We start from the raw sequence: 18257 nt of genomic DNA, 5'->3' as shown, positions 1-18257 counted from the left end.
CACAGGCTCCTGAAGAGTTAAAGTTAACCTCCTAGGAACTGGCATCCACATATGTGGACATCACATTTTGGGTTGTCTAGACCAAAACACTAAATTTTGTTCTGCAAGGGACTGATATCCACTTATAAGAACACTGCCACTGTTCCATCGAAATTTAAAACAAACGTCCTCTTATGTGGACCTCTTTTTCCTCAGAAACAAAACAAAACAAAACAAAAAAAATCAGGTAATTCTTTGTTTTTACATTCATCAGGTCCCAGTCAGCCCAAATAGCAAAGAGAAATAAAAAAAGCATGCCATGAAAGAGTTCAGGTCTTACCAGGTTAAGGTACTTTAGGTAATGTTAAACTAAAATGTTTAGTAGGCTACTTTTGTGCTTAAATCTGACTTTTGCTGTGTCACTACTGTTAGACTAGAATGCTGCGGCTGGTGGCGCCTCATGTCACACCTAAAATTAGGAAGTGTGTGATCAGCAACAGTAACTTGTTGCAAAAAAATGCCCTCCATATACCTACTTTTTAAACTGCTGCCCGCATGCATCAATAATATTTTGTTAACTATTTTATAAATTCGACACTGGAATTATTCTTGAATTGTCATGATAAAATTTTGAACCATGTCGCCTACCCCTAAGCTGAAGTAAATGTTGCATGTGTGCTCAGTTAAGCCTGTGGCTCACTGGCAGGCTCAGCGTTGAGGTTGACTTCAGACAGTTGTTTATCAGATTTAGGAAATTGGGAATAGCTGGGATCATCAGTAAGTGTGCCTACTGCAGCTTAATGACAGGGACAAGACCATTTTTCAGTCACAAGTCAGATAATGTGCTTTCCAGCCTGCTGTGTCATGCCACAAAAATGAAAGGAAGACTAGGCTGTTCTTTGTGCTAAGAATAGGTATTTTTTAGGTCTAGGATGTCACTGTGGCTCGTGTGCAACTAAAAGATTATGGTTCACATTCAAAAAAATACTTTTAGGAAAGTGATGGTTGGGACACGAGGATTTTGCCCTACAAGACAAGAAAAGCAGATTTTGTGCACACATGACACTTACCTGATCTCATCAGTATCTGGCACTTTGGTGTATGGAAGTATGGCCCTGACTCGCCTCCTGTCTTCTACAGGCTGTGGAAACAGGAATAAAAAAAAGAATAAAAGCCTCATTCTTAGCCCTGACCTTTCAGAATTATATTCATGTAAAATCCTCCAATTATTTTTGAAAATCAAGTATTCTACTACAGCTCCCTGGGGTAAATCCCACTACCTTAAAAAGCATAATTAACATTAGCCCAGGCTTTGCCTTAAACAGTTCTGAAATCTGCCAGAAGGCAAAAGAAAAAAAGGAAAAGGAAGACCGTAAAATACTTCCTCTTGCAATGAACAAGTGGCGTAAAAAAAAAAAAAAGGAAGAAAGAAATAATAAAGAAGTGAAGGCTGACTTCGAGTTATCTCAAAAGGTGCATATTTCCACTCATCTTTCAACCCTCACACGTTTTATCAGATCAGAACTCTTAAGGGACATTTCAGGAGATTAGGTTTCATTATGCACACTTTACTCTTGTCCCATTTTGCACACTGTTAAGTATATATAAAAAGGGTCTGAAGTTTTGATAGAGCCCTGGGGAAAGTTCGTTTCTACTTATTTCCAAAACAGCATAGGAGACCGTTAATTCAACAAGCTGCCAGTCACACATTTTATTCGCTACATTAAACACAGCTATCCAACCATCACAATTTCAGTTTTTAAAAGGAAATCATTAATGATATGCCATCTGAAAGTCATAGTTCATTTATATCAGCACAAAAAAAAAAAAAAAAAAAAAAAAAAAACACACGAGAAACTTCTCACGTTATGTTAAGTTTTTTAAAACTGACGAGGAGTTCATTTTTAATATAGCACAACCTTGGCCTACTTTGAGTTGAGAAACATTGGGGACGGTGTGACAAAACAAATCGGGGGTCAAATAAAATTACAGAGGAACACTACAAGACTTTACATTTATCTTAAACGCAGTACTTTGAATTACACTGTATACCTTCAGCCATGGAGTCACTCACCTCTGGAGGGGCTACTGGTGATAGCAGTTTCTCTCCTTTTAGAAGGCAAGACACATAGCTGTAGTAACCAATCAGGTCTGATAAGGACGAGAACCGCCGCCCACCAATGTAATAGTCCCCACACATGGCGATTATCCTGTTAATAGAAAACATAACAATAAAGAAGGTGCCGCGGTTAGCTTTAAGTACAGGTAAACCCCTGGGCAGTAAAGACAATCAAAAAGAGTTCAACTCTCATTTATTTGACAGTTGAATTATCTGTATCGATTACTTCCATCATTGTTCCTATGATACACCATCCAGCTCTGGTGTAAACACAGCTGACGATAAACTGCTTCATCACATTCATATGTGCAAAGGTAAGCTCATACCGACACAATGAAACATCAGTGCTGACAGTCTGTGCGTTTGAAGACAATCCATTAAGTCTGTTTCGACAGCAGTCCCAAACCCATTTACTAGATATGAATGGGAAATTGTGACACAGGTTAAAAACCTGAAAATCACTGCAGTGTACGGGTACGTTTACTGCTATCTGCTGACATTATTAGCAGGTCAAACTTTTCTTCGGTTCCTGAACTCAAATACTGTGGCATCGCTGAGAGTTAAAAACAGCCCAAATTGTTTCATCTCAATTAAATTGATCTGTGTGGGTGCCCTTCCAGGTGTTACACTAAAGTTTAGCATCCAGGCACCAATGGAAAAAACAAAACAAAACAAGAATTACAAAGTTTAACAGAGTTAGAAGTTAGCGGGAAGTCAACTAGCTTTAGAAGTCAACTAGCTAAAATGTGCAGCTCTGCTCTCACTTCAGACATAAATTAAAACAGAAACCAAACAGCGGCAGTGTTTGTAGGATTATTGGAATTTGGTTAACTGGCATATAATGGTGTGCTACTTGATGGCTAGCTACAGATTTATGGTTAGGGTAACAATAAACACCCTGATATCAACTTTCCCTTCTAAAAAAGTTCATGTGAGGGTGGAAGACATGACAAATGCAATCAAAAGGCAGGAAACGATGCTGAAAATTGACCAAACAACCAGAGAATACTGGAGATGATCCATTCACAGCTCAAGGTTAGTCACGCATATTCTCCTGCATGGTTTGGATTACTCACCATGAAAAATTCTCGATCCTAAGCTTCATGTCCTTTTGAAATCTTAGTTAGCTTCAGAGAGATTCTTATCTGAAGCATTCAAATATGTGGTGTCTGACAAACCGTAAGTCCATAGGCTGTATGTAAGGTTTTAAAGCTGAGCTTAAAGGCATGATGCACATGATTAGTGCTAATAAAAAGGCAGAGAGGCCTACGATGATCACAGATTATTTTGAGGGGATTGTTTATATTAAATAAAAAAATATATAAAGAATTTAGTTAAGATTACAAGTTAAGACAACAGCCTTAATGAACACAGCAGGAGCTTGGACCTGGAAGCAGGGTTGGCCCGTCATCACTTAACAAGCGGATTCTGAACTGCAACCAGTTACGGAACCACAAATCTCTAACAAACACTAACTCACTAAAATAACACGAATAAATCATATACAGAGCAGCTCCTTTCTCCCATAACTGATGACATCATGGCAATATGTCCACAGGAGATCATGTCGTTTTCACTTAATTAGATGATGTTTGCCCTGAATCTTGGTGAGCTGCAGAGTTAATATTAACATAGCATAACCACTGAAGGAAAGGACAGACTGTAATGTCTTATCTTCTTCTCGTCTTTTTTATTGACTGTAAGGTTGTAAAATGCTCCAGGGTACTGTTGTTAAACAAGTGTGGTGTCATTTTTCTTCTGCATCAAGTCCGCCCACACACATTGCATAAAAAAAAACACCTTGTCCACCTTACACGCAAACACACACAGCGTCATCTGTCGCAGCAAACATTTAAATGTACAAGCTGCCATGACAAAACACTGTTTTTAAGCTCTGTATAGTCTTTGAATCTGTGGGACAAAAAGGCTGACCTACCCCAGAATCTACTTTCTTAAACCTTAACAGTGTTGAAATAAGGGCTAATCTCTGAACTTGCCCTTCTGTTGTAGTCTCTAGCTTTCTGCCCTTTTGGTTAACAGGTAATAAATAACTTCAGTACTTCAGAGATTTTATCTTACCCGAGGGCGACTTCCTACAACTTGGATCCTGCTTGTTGTGAGATGCCATAGAAAAAAAAAATGAAACACTTCATGTTGCACCATGCTACTCTAACTATTCCAACCACACATTTCTCTCTGGTCTCAGATGTTAGCAACACCATGCTAGACAGCCATTCAAAGTCTACATGGCTATTAGGGTAAACACAAATAAGACATCAATAACAGTCCTATTTTATTTAAACCTCAGGCCTGAACCACTCTGATTTATCTGTAAATTATAGAAACACCTGTAGGCTAAGTAGGTTCAAATTAACTTCTCTTTCCAGAGTTCTGTGAGCAGTCAGAGAGTTATATTCTGTTTGAATGGTGTAGAAAAATCATACCTGAAGTGGTTGACCACATTGGTCATACTGAGGAAAGACAGGACAAAGGAACCGGGCCGGCGGTCGCTCTCCCTGATGAGGTAGCTGCCAGGATTTCGGGCCTGGCGCAGGCGCTCCTCTGCAATGGTTCGGTCTAGCTTGCCATGGTACCACCTGAGAGAAAACAAACAGTAAGGAAATTGCCACAAGGAGAAACATGCAGCATAAAGTGTTTATACGCAGAATTTCTCAAGTTATAACCATGAAACAATATGTTGACAAGTCAAGCTATATTTAACTACAACTAAAAAAAAAAAGCCATATAAAAACAATAAACCCATTACACACGCAGCACACAACCTAAATGCTTGATTATACCTAGTTTTGGACACAGACGGCCACAAACTCAACGGCCGAGTATTTATTCCTGCTATACTTCTTTGAAGTCCATTTGGCTTCATGCATAGTGACATACTGTGGTGATATTTCTCTGCAGATAAGTTTTCACAGTCACAAAAACCAGTCCGCATTGACCATCCTGCGAACTTATCTGATGATGAAATTTATGTTATTCCAACCTGAGCAGAACCTAACAGACTCACAGATGAACAAAGTTTAATCAAGGCTTTACAATCTCTACTGAATCTAGAGATTAAACTAAAACTTTAGCACTGTATGTCCATTAGTTCAAAAGACAAGGTTTAGGTTCATAAAAGCAAATGTTTGGCTTTTTCAGTTTTTAGTAACTCTATTTAAGTCTTGCTTTCTGAATTAAACAGAAGACCTAAGAACGACATTGGTTAAAATTTCAGCAGGTGGGGCTGAATTTGAAAGGGCCCTGCCAGCTGGGGTAAAAAATTAACATGTTTTTCCAAATTTAGGCCAGTGTTGCATCTCAGAACAGAGGGCAGTGACTGGAAAACATGCAGAGGTGAGAGGATGAATGAGGTGCTGCAGTAGCTCTTTTCACAGGAGGCCTTAATGGCTCCCATCTGGTTTAGGGAAGTACAGGTCTCCATTTGTAAAGAAAAATGCCATCAACTCTGCTATCATGCAGGAAGCTGGAGAAAGGTTGCTGAAGAGGAGATGGAGTGTGTCCATGAGGGAGGTTTGGGGGGGATTTTTGGTGATAACGAGAATTGAAGATGGCAATCGAGAGCAGCTGGAGAGAGAAGGGCCAAGGAGCCCTTAAGTGGTTGAGGAAATATGGGAAAATAACATTGAGAGGCAAAGACAGATGACTGTGAAAACAATAACATCCAGACAAAAAGAACTTTCCACCACATCCTACTGGCTAGTTAAGCTCCACTTATTATGGAATGAGGTTATTTAAGTTGTTTACGACTCCTCCAACACACACACACACACACACACACACACACACACACACACACACACACACACACTTACTTTTAATCGGGTGTGGCAAACAAAGACACGGTGAGCCAGAACCAGCCCACCAAAGGGTGGCCAACTAGATGAAGTGGCAAAGTATGACATCTCAGAGAACAATTTAATGATTCTGATGTTTCATTAACATGAACTGCCATTTCTGCCTCTTTGATGCCAGCACTTGTAAACATGAGTGAACATGGAAAGCAAGAAGTATTTTCTTGTCTTAACAAGTTGCTCCAATTGTCATTTTTTTGTTTTTTTTCCTTTGTTCAAAATACTCCATGTGAAGCCATTGTGCCTTTAACGACCCTCTGCAATCTAAAAATAGCAACCCATAAATTGTTGAAATTGCACTTATTGAGACATTTCAAGCAGCTGTACTTTTTAATTCTTTCTTAATGGTTAATGATGCAGCGATTTCAAAAGTCCACCCCATTAGGGCTGGGCCAAACTATACTGTTCACGGTATAACAGTAGAATGTTAGTCAATGATAAGAAAATGAAATATGACGATTGAAATGGGTAAAACGCGCATGCGCAGAGCCTTTGTTTTCATACGTACATGGCGAAAAAAGCATGGCAGCGACGGAGAATGAGAAGGGCAAAAGCGGATCGTTGAATGAAACAGATGAACCAGAATTGGTTTCTAAAAATGGTGCAACTTCAGTGATGTGGAACTGGTTTGGTTTTTGTCCGTCAGATACACACCAAAACACTTTTTTGGGGTAGAACATGCAAGCGGGCCGTCGTTATTACTGTATTTTTTGGACTTTAAAAGGCTTTTAAGAGCACCTTAATTTTCTCAAAAATCGACAGTGCGCCTTATAATCCGGTGCACCTTATGAACTCTGGTTGTGCTTACTGACCTTGAACTGATTTTGTGTGGTACACGGCGCCCAAAAATCGGTTAAAAATTTTTTTAGTGTGACTTTGGTAAGCTATGAAGCTGCAATGCTTGATGGATTGTCGGATCATTACGGCTACCGTAGTCAGGAGCCTCGCGGAGTAATACGTACTGTGCTTCAACATAACATTACCTTATTGTGTCGCTTAATGCGCCTTATAATTCTGCACACCTTATGGTCCGAAAAATACGTATTTGACTTATTTATTTGGCACACTGCAGTTTCATGTTGCAAAACACCTCTTTTTAACTTTTGTGGATATTATACATGGTTATGCTCAGGATATGTTGACCAGTTTCCACTGAAAATGCCTTTTGGTTAAATTGTCAGCAAGGAACTTGCATTTGCACTGTTAAATTTTTATATAGCATTAATGCACATAAAAAACAGCTTCTTGTTTAAATGAAACTAAATTGATGGGGGCTTTTTGCACTAATAAAGTTGCGGAGTTGTAAAGTATTTTGGCTTGCATCTATTATATCGTTAGTTCTATCGTTATTGCAAATTTTCAAATATATATTGTGATAAATATTTTTGGCCATATTGCCCTGCTCTACATCCCACTATGAACAACAACAAAATACAAAAAAGAAAATGTGTGATCTAAATGTAATCGAATGACTCCATTGAAAACTCGCTAGCTGCACTCCATATAACAGAGAGACAATTGTGGATAGTGGACCACTAAATGGTGGTAAAAGAGAGCTGTAACATCATATGTCACATCATGATAAAGTATAATCAAAGTGATTTTTTGTGAAACTTTAGGCTCTTTTGCATCTACATTTAGTAAAACTATTTCATTGGATGAAGTTTCCTTCAGCTCTGTGTGTAAGCTATATATCCTCTATGATGACACGGGATGCAAATAGTTAAACAAAAGGAGAAGTGTTGAGATAAATAAGCCACAGCAATGGTGATATGAGACAGTGCTACTATCAGCTTCAGGAATGCCCTTTCATGTCAAAACACGAACATCAAGCAACACCATGACGTTTTGGTTTAGCTCGGCACAAGATAAGGAATTTACTTTTTCAACTACAGCTCCATGGCCGTGTGTGTGTGTTTCTAAAGACTAATGTTAAAAACATTACTATTTTCATTATATTGCACAGTAGCCCGGCAACTCCCATACGTTACAGTATGGTAAATGGCCTGCATTTGTATAGCGCTTTTCTACTCTCTAAGGACCCCAAAGCGCTTTACACTACATTCAGTCATTCACCCATTCACACACTGGCGATGGCAAGCTACATTGTAGCCACAGCTGCCCTGGGGCGCACTGACAGAGGCGAGGCTGCCGGACACTGGCGCCCTCTGACCACCACCAGTAGGCAAACATGGGGTTAGTATCTTGCCCAAGGATATTTGGCATGCAGCCAGGGGGCAGCCTGGGATCGAACCACCATTAGTGGCTGACCTGTTCTGCCACCTGAGCTACAGCCACCCTGAATGTAATGACAACAGTGTGCCGTCCACACTAGGTGACAGATACCCATGTTCCCACAGTGTCACCAAGCCAATGCCTGCATTTTGAATGGTATCTTCACACCAGAGACCTGTTTTATCACTCCATCACGATACAAGAGGCCAAGATAAACCTTCCAGCTAAGCTTGTAAACAAGTGATTTACTTGGGTAGGTTACATGGACAGTTTAGCTAACCGTGTAATGCATTTAAGAACAATATCACTGTGCACTGCTGCACATTAGCATGCCTAAGTCTAGTGAGTTGAGCAAGATGACTCAATACAGGGCTGATGACCGAAAGCCTTAAAAATATTCTATCACTAGACACAAGGGTTACGTGCTGTTTATAGCTTTTGTTCTAGAAAGGACAGCCTGCACCACAAAGCCACAAAGAGCACAAAACATTTTTTTTTTTAAATCTAACTACAATGAGAGGTTCATTACACAAAGACAGCCAACAGACTCTTAGAGAGAAAGAGAAAGAGAAAGAGAGAGAGAGAGAGAGAAGCACTCATCCAAATTTAAAGAAGTACTTGAATGGATAAAATACTTGTTTATTAATAGAACAAAATTAGCACTTAATCATACTTTAATATTCAAGCTTGCAGAACAAAAATTATGAGCATGCATGCATGGATATAAAACCTATATGTCTAACTAACAGGAGAACAGTCGTTCCATACAGGCATTTTAAATAACAATATAAATAAAGCTGAGGATAAATAACAAATAACAAAATTGTTTGGGTCATTCGTGTGCACCCAACTCATGATCAGGGTATTAGACAACAGGATCACCATAACAGCATAACCATATTGTATCCTACCCACAGAGGGACTCATTCACAGACATTAAAATGGATATAGAAAATGACAGACAATCACATCAACGGACTGATCTGAGCAAATTTAATCAGTCTATATCATGAAGGCAAAGTGCATCATCCAGAGAGTGAATTGTTTCTTAAACCCCCACCTCAAAAAACCCAAAAACAGTGCAGTCATGACATGCTACTATTTGAAAATACAGTCTCTAAAATTAGCGGACAGGATAAGATTTAAGGATTTAACAAGCTTCACCAGACTATGGATGAATTTACACAGTAACCTTTTTTTGTCAAAAATGCTATACAGAGAATTTAAATCTGAGTTTCAATGATGATTGCAAGCAACAATTCTAGTATTTGTGGTCATCCACTCAATGTTCAGTTTTGTTGTTACGTTACCACACGTGAGAAAATCAGACAAAACGCTTTTTTGTTGATATATATATTTATTCCTGTCTGCTGGAGCCTAGTCTCTAGGGGCAATAAGACTAACAGGACAGGCACAGATTACTGTGACTTGAGTGGGTTAGACATCATCTCTCTGTGTGCCTGTCTGTCTCTCATTAAGCAGTTTTGGGAGCTCTTTCTCTCTAGCTTATGCCTCAATTCTTCATCTTCCTTCGTCTTGACAGTTGGACTCAAATATCTCCACAGACATACTGTCAGCCATCATCAGGATCAAGAAAAGAAATAGTGCATGGCTGTACATTAGCAATGCACCTCGTAGCTACAGACTTTGTGTAGTTGGCATACCTTTTACACACATATTCAAGATTCCAGTGTTCTTAAATAGAGCTAATGCACTCTATTAGCTTTCTTTGCATATCACATATATCCATACAATTGCACATAATAACCTTTAGCACCTTTCCGTGCCTTAGGTCTGAGAATTGGACAATGACAACATTATTGACCATATGCTTACATATAGAGTATTTAATAAACCAGTAAACCTTCTCCAAGCAAAACCGTTAATAAATTACTGTTTCTGCAGTATATTAGTGTGGCGAATTGAATTACAACTGTTATCATGAATTAAGTGCAATTGCTAGATAACAACAGGCTGCAATTTAGTTAAAGATACAAAAACATACCACATGTGCACAAAAGTTAAACAACTCTTTTCTTCCATGTGTAATCTATTCATTCAATACACCATACAGAGACATGATTATTCGGTTATTGACACTTTTTGGAAATAAACAGGTTCGTGGAGTCCGAAATGGTGATTGGGGAAAAAATGTTATCTCTGCAGGCTCTATAGTGTGAGCATACTGCTTGTAAAACTGACAAATTATGGAGGTGTAACATTGTAAGTGATTCTTACACTTCGAGTTCTTGCACTGTTGTTAGCAAAGCTAAGTGCACAAGACTTTCTGGCAGCAGCTTCCCACTTTTAGACAGCAGATTGGTGTGAAAACAGGCTGCAGGAACACTACTGTCTGTACCCAGCCAGAGTGTTTCTGATGTAAAAAATGCATAACTCCAGGGTCTCTGCCAGTGTTGCCAGACCAGTGGCACGCCAGCCCTAAGCTGACCTAACCAAGGTTAAGCATCATGCAATTTTCTAAATTTATTTTTAAGATGTTTTGGAGACATACGTTAAGCCATGTCTGAAAAACTGCAACAATTAATACTTAATATATCTTGTTGCAATCCAGTTCACAACCTTTTTTAAACCTGTATAAATAAAAAAAGCTCAAAAGTGGTTCCTGCAACTGTAAAGAAGTAAAAAGGAAAAAGAAGCTGTGAATGCAAAATGAGATTTATAGGCTGATTTGATCTCCCACTTACACCGAGTTTACCCTCTGCTGCATCTCCCTCCTGTGTCCCGTGTTCTCACAAGGTGCACCCACTCCACCGACAGCGCTGCTGGCCAGGCAAAAACTGTAAGCTCTGACGTGTAGAGCAGACCAACGGCAGCTTTAAATCCGTACCAAGCATGGTGATGTGACCCTTTTGGTGCCTTACTACGTCCATCTCCCGTAGCAAGGGTTAATGAGCAATATCCATGGAAGAAAGATAAACAGGAGTACACAAAGATGCAGATGGACTTGGATACATGCAACCGACAACCTATTTTGGTGACAGCTGGATGGTTTTGTCTGCTTCTTTGGTTCTCTAGAAGCTATTCTGAAGAATAACACAACTTGATCTTTCAGCTGCTGTCAAGCGCTGGTCTTTGCTCCCACTTCATCCGCTTCTCAATCTCATTCTCTTACTCTCCCTTAGTCTCTCTCTCCCTCTCCCTTAAAAACACGTATCACGAGCATGCTGGCGATTGGTGTTCCAAGCAGGGGAACAGCAGGGGTAGGGAGTGGCATATCTGCACATATACCGCCAACTGTATGACCACACATTTGCATGCTACCCACAAACACTAAAAAAAACACACATCCATAAAAGAAAAAAAAAAAAAATAGGGCAATCTTGTCACCTAAATAACTCTGGCTTAACAAGGTACACAGCATTGTGAAACCAAGTAAAGCAACTACCAAATCAGCATATTTTTGTTTTACTATTAGTGCTTTCTTAATTAACTGACTGTGTCCTTGCTTTAGAAATTAAAGTAATAGATATGAAGATATGTTATGATAACATAACTTCTTATCAAGTTTCACATTTAAAATCTATTAGTTTGCAAGTACTGAAACCAAGGCTGACTTTAGAAAGTGAAATTTTGAAATTGTAGTATCCGTTTAATAAAAAAAAAAAGTTTTGCCTAAATCCTTCAGCTCTATCTTGAATAATTTCTTAAATTGTTAAAGGCTTAAATTAAACATTGCACCACAGTGCAATGAGGACAGCTAGCTTTAGAAATGGCATAAAGTAACACTGCCTTGGCTTAATTTCCCCACCACTACCACGGCTTATTTTATGTGGCAGGCAATTTTCCAACTTTTCACTTAACATGGTAAATTAATTATTTCCATGAAAGTCTTAAGCCTTTAAAAATCCTCTTCAGGTTAAACTGGACTGATCAAATACCTTTAGTGATGATTAATTGTGAAAAAACAGCTTTAAAACAGCTGCCAGTCTAGCAACATTGAGGCCATTTACTAAAAGGCAACACTGTTGAATCCCCTAATGCATGACTATCTCACTTTTATTAGGGCTAACACATTTTATGGGCTGAAGCCGTGATTGTGCTTGTTACTTTGTTCATTGTGCAAAAAAAACAAACAAATGAACCCCCCCCCCCAAAAAAAAAAAAAAAAAAAAAAAAAAAAAAAAATCCACACCACCATAAAATTTCACACTCAAGCTTGAGGCACGCTTGACTTGCATCTTTGAAATATAGGTGTTCAAGCATAAACCAAATTTTGCCAAAATTATCTGCAAAAGGTCTCTTTTTTTTTCCAAACTGCTGCAGTAATACTTTTGAGTTCTGTGCCAAATGGGAAGCAGAACCAGTGCATCCTGCGCTAACTGAAAATAAGCGCCATTATACCTGCAGAGCTGAACGTGCACACAGACCCATACCTCCAGCTCATCCATTTTCCATATGCACATGGCAACCATAAAACATTGCACCAAAGCTTAACCACAAATTTAACAACAGCGAGCATAAACAAAGCTTTGTGACCTGCATTAAAAAAAAAATTAAGCAAATTAAAACCTAACATGCTAGCATGGTGTTGCTGATGGACAACAATGTTTGTACAGCCATGAAATTCAAGGAGTATCTTAAATTCTAGAATTTTCTTTTCAGGAGTTCACGGTCAACGGTCTTATTACCCTACAGAATAAACAAGTGCATCACAAGTGCGTAGCCATTCAAACAACTCCCATGCAAAATGTGATCCTTTAATCATTTACTTACATTTGTTTTTTCATGTTTCCACAACAAATAGAAAGGAAGTTGTAGAGCTGATGACAGACACCAGTTGTGACTTGGAGCAAGTTCTAATTTCATTATGTATAAGCTTCTATTAAACATGATTAACTTCCAGGAGTTAGCAAGGGGGGAAAAAATATAATGACACTATAGTAAAATACCATGCTTGTCACATGACAAACAACATCTGCTAGCAACCTCACTCAATAATGAGGGTGACAGCACACCTGAAATTGTACAGATGAAGATATGGGAAAGTCAATCTTCGGATTCTCAGCTTTGCTCAGTCTAGATGATAACCAGCCAACACTTTAATCCCCAGTCACTCAAGCCAATACCTCAGCTGTCCTTCTGTGAATCAGCTTCCTTGAAATAACAGGATTACATCAGTAATAATAACAAGCTTCACTCCCACATATGCCAACAATCTTCCTCTGAGCATTTGATTACTACAAGTTCAAGCATACATTTAGGAACACCGTTTATGACAAGAACTAAAACCACGTCCACCTGTTAAAAAAACAACAAGATACTGTAGCTCACAATAAAATGGAAACATGCAACAGCAGTTTTCAGTTATGTGGCTATTCCTTCAGCATTCACTGCAACGGCATCACTGCCGCAAAAAGAATTTTTTCATATCACAGGAAGTCATGACAGTAGTACTATAATACCAAAGCCTAACCTGGCACTGTAATACTTTCCATTCACTCCCCAATCCATCAATCAGCAAACCTAGTTAAAAAGAAAAGTCATTCAAATCAGAAATCCTGCACATTGTCAAACACAACTCAAATGCTTCAGAGGATCCTGTTAGGGCCACAATGAATGGTTCAGAAGTCTTGAAAACAGGATGCTGGGTGAGAAAAGGCAGGGCAATGTGGGCGCTGGAAGAGTATAGCACGACAATGTATAGCAAGCTGGAAATATATGGAAACTATAGACTGTGTTATGAATGCACAAGACAGATATTATACTAATAAAAGTTGGAGCGGGATCAATCAGCAAATCAGTCAAACCAGCCCTAAGCATGATCATCCTTGGTTGTAATGGTTCAGGAGACTGAGGGGATATTTGTTGAGCAACGAGCAATCACAGCCTAATACTTCTATATATTATTTACATGCACACGCGCGCACGCACACACATACACACACACACTAGGAGAGCTGCAATAATTTTAAAAATAAGGGACAGGAAATGGCATGCTCAAGAGTGTAATGGTTGTCACAGTGTTATTAATCAAATGCTGCTTTGTAATAAAAGTGCTGTAATATATTGACCACTAGGAACAGCTTCCATCAGGGAATAATCTAATTAAACTATGCAATCAGTCCTTGTGGTTTATCAGAATTCCATTGTCTGTAACAGCCTTCATCACAAAGGCCAATTAGGCAGTGTTGCTGCAAAATTAGCAGTAAACCTACAGACATGTTTCCACAGCCAACTGGTAAATCTGGTAAACTCATTCACACAACCACAGATTTTCAAATCCAAGTTTTGTTTCCAATTTTTTTTCCCCTTCCTTCCGCCTACCACAACCTCCTGTGGGAAACCCTTTATGACTTAAAATCCCCTCTAATCTTCGTGGAAACTCAAAATCAACGACTCATTTCCCAATGTGCTGTTTGTTTAAGCTCAGGCTCACGGCCAGTGGTTTCTAAAGGTAGCAGGAACACACACTACTGAGGCCACCTGACATCTTCACTCCTGCATCTTTGTTAATCATCAGCTTCTTATCAAACATCCTTTCAAACATTCATACAGTGCTTTTAACCACACATGATCAAAATAGGGCCTGATAGCTAAATCTGACCCAGGGTCTGGACAGAAACTGTGTGCAAAAATCCTAAAAATCAAAAGCAAAATAATCCCTAAAATGAAAATAAAAAAGGCAGCACTATGTTAATGAAGCTGAAGGACTGACTGAATCTGATTCCAACCGAAGGTGCCCCTTTTAAGACTGTTGTGGCCATTGCAAATTATTCATTATTAATATAAGAATGTATATAATATGGCTATCTTAAAAAAATGCAGCCCTCTTCCACTTTTTACCTACATACATGCACACAAATACACACAGGAAACTAGACAATACCCCGTTTAGATAATATTTTTGACTATAGCCCGCAAGTCTTATTTGTAGCCCTAATGTATCCAGGTTAGCTGGCTTTAGCCCTCGTCAGCACTGGCAGGGGAATGTGAAAGCTCTGCTAATGTGTTTTACTGTTACAGAGGAAATTAATTTATTACAGGCAGGGAAAATAATCAGCTGTCATAGACAAGCTGGGCCAACACTGTGGGAAATAAAAAGGAGAAATTTAGCAATATTTTTAAATCTAAAATTACACTGCAGACTTGATTGGGTTATTTAAGTAATTGAAGAAATTAGGTGATTTTAAGTAACTGTTTTAGTAAGTTATTTCATACTTATTGCTTTTTCTTGTTGATATTATTCAGAATTTTATCTTCTGCTTAGCAAGAATAAACAGAACCCTGATTGATGTTAAAAACCAAGGTTCATGTTGAGCAATGACTGTTTTTATACTGTTACAGTTTGCAACAGTTTACTAGCTACATAATCAAATGAACAACACATACAGAATCACTGTGATTAAGGCAGTAAGCTGTCAATGTCCCTCAGCTTTACTTTTAAGCCACAGTTTAAGTAGTCTGCCTCCTTTTTTTTGATTTGTTTTGAGGTACAATATTTGTTGGGGTTGAGAGTGGAGGGTGAATAATAACAATTTTTTTAAAAAAAAATGTTATTTTTGACTGCAGGCACGATTACTCAATCATGACTGGACCCAAGGACAAAACAGGGTGCGACCCATCTAATTGTAATTTGAGACCTTGGATGCTTCTATCTCAGATACTATCTGTTTCAGAGCAGTTACACACCTAATAGATTTGGCATGATGCACTGCGCAGCACCTCTGACATCACATCAGCCCCTTCTATCAACAGTGGATCAGTGGCACAATCAGAAGGAGAGAGAGATCCCAGCCTTTACTGGGCCAACTTTACAAGACAAAGTCAGCACCTCATAACTTGCCTGTTTCTGAGCTGCATCCAGTGACAGAAAAAGTGATAAGATAAGTGCTCTCAGGAGGTCATTTCTCTGAATTTTCTTTTACTGCCAATCGCAAGTGTTCTCATGTAAAAAACACACAAGTGGTATATTAAGTGTATGACTGTAGTATTTTATTCAGATGTTTACGGAATACAATTACCTTAAAGAACAAAGAAAATCCATCCAAATCAAAAATAGTAAACCTCATTCTAATAAACTGCCACACAATTCTTATATACTAATAATACCCAAAAATGTGGTCCAGCTTTCCGGTGCAATCACAACCACTACAAACAATTCACCAAACCACAAAGCCAATACAGCGGAAAAGCTTGTGTTGTGAACATGTCTTGCACAACTCGATTAAGAAAGACACAGGAGACTGTGTTGGTGAGAGTCAAAAAGATTCTGGGTATTCTACTCTAGTCCAAAGTTAGGTACTGGTGAGAGGTTTAGCGAATGTAGCAGATAAATATTTGAATTCAAGTTACGCATGATGAAGCAAGTAAAACCAAAGAAAGCCCCCCCCTATAACACGCAGTAATTGCTCCAATGCCTCAGTGAAAATCTTTCAAGCTGAAAAACTGGGGTGAGTGTAAACCTGTGAAGAAGTCTGCATTTCCAGGGCAAAACTACAATTTCCAAAGCAGCAGGATAGGTAGGAGCCTAGATATAAGTGATGTTCATTCCACTTAAGGTTATTCATTACCAAAACAGGCAACAGTGTAAAACGCTGCCCTTCCCCTTCCTCTGTAATCTGACAGCGAGATATAGAATGGCTTCTAAAATAAGAGCTGAATCCACACTCCAAGCCTAGTCACTTCCATATCTCACAGTATGAGGGCCAGAAATGACAAAGCTCAGCAGTTTTCTAATGAGACTATAACAAATGGAAGGCCTATATTTAGGTTATTACAACATCAGCAGTGCGCACGCAGGTTTGAACATGGGTTTCTGTGCATGCCTGATAAAGTCATGACAGTACCCACAATTAGTCAGATGCTTTCTAAAGTACAGTGCTTAGGCAGAATTTACTGTGCTGCAGACAAGAAAAGAAAAAAGGTTTGCAAATGCTTTGTTTTAAGTTTTAGTTCACTTCAATCACAGGCAAAATATTTAGACACGATGGCCATTCTCTCAGAGCATACAGTTGTGCAGCAAACAAGAAACAAGATTTTCTACTTCCCATGTAGCATTACAGAGAACTATGCACTTTACTATAAATAGTAGATAACAGAAAAGTGTATGGATTTCTGTCAAAAGCACAGGCATTGATTTTAATGTATCTGGGCCAATAGTGCCAAGGGTTCTTGCCAGCCTAAAACTTAAATCTAAAACAAGAAAAATGCTTTGTTTAATCAAAGAAACAAAGTTGCTTTGGAAGTATTTGTGCATCACCTGAGCATCAGTTCAAATTGTCACAACTGTCACCAACGACACCTGGAATCAAGTTGGTCTCCATACAATTGTTGATTTAGGTTTTTGATACAACAGAAAAAGAAAGGGAGGCTAAGGAGCTTGGAATAATAAAAAAAAAATTGGAGTTCTTTAAGTTTCTTAAAGACATTTTACCTCTTATTCGAGAAGCATCTTCAATTCTGAAAGAACTATTCAAAGAAAGTGTCCTGATATGTATATACTGACTTTATCCAAACTTAATGATTTCCTATCTTCTTCCAAAAACATAAAAACTACAAAAAAAATTGAATGTTAAGCTGAAAGATTACGTGGAACAGGAAACGAAAAACCTACAGTCGAGTTCACTTGAAAGAAATCTAAAAACAACAACAAAGCTCAAATAAGCCTGGACAACTGCTGCAGAGTGCAATTTTGAATGTTCTTAATCGCTCAGTTTCACTCCATCACAAAGAAGTTCTTTGTATACCATGACTTCTCTGCAGAATGGGCAAAGCTGAAGGACCAACAACAGCATAAACGTGAACAAAAGCGCCTGCACTACCAGTTGTCCCACATCCTTGACGGCATTTTTGTTACTGTTACACTGTATTACTCAGTGTTGATTATTGTGTTTACTGTGTATATACATAATACTTGTTCTGCTTGGTTGATCCTGTGAAATGAGGCTATGCTGACAACAGCTGTCCAAGTCAATTATTGATATGTAGTAGTCCATTGTGAGAATGTTTATAAGGGCATTTACTATAAGTGAATCAGCTCTCTGTAAAAAATAATGAACAGGCATTACTACTGTGTTGCTAGGGTTTCTATT

General features: G+C 38.7%; 1 protein-coding gene across 1 annotated transcript in view; it reads right to left on the bottom strand.

The window, feature by feature from the left end:
• rasa1a (RAS p21 protein activator (GTPase activating protein) 1a) overlaps nt 1–18257 on the bottom strand; it is a 28817-nt gene that overhangs the window by 9024 nt on the left and 1536 nt on the right. Inside the window, exons 2-4 of the mRNA XM_026186445.1 lie at nt 4543–4695; nt 2054–2189; nt 1050–1120 (exon numbers count right to left, since the gene is read on the bottom strand). Coding sequence (XP_026042230.1) covers nt 1050–1120; nt 2054–2189; nt 4543–4695 — 360 coding nt within the window. The remainder of the gene's footprint in view (nt 1–1049; nt 1121–2053; nt 2190–4542; nt 4696–18257) is intronic.

This window comes from Astatotilapia calliptera, chromosome 12 (assembly GCF_900246225.1).
Source record: "Astatotilapia calliptera chromosome 12, fAstCal1.2, whole genome shotgun sequence".
Lineage (NCBI taxonomy): Eukaryota > Metazoa > Chordata > Actinopteri > Cichliformes > Cichlidae > Astatotilapia > Astatotilapia calliptera.
Note: the sequence above shows the minus strand (reverse complement) of the source record. Positions and strands in the feature narration are given on the sequence as shown.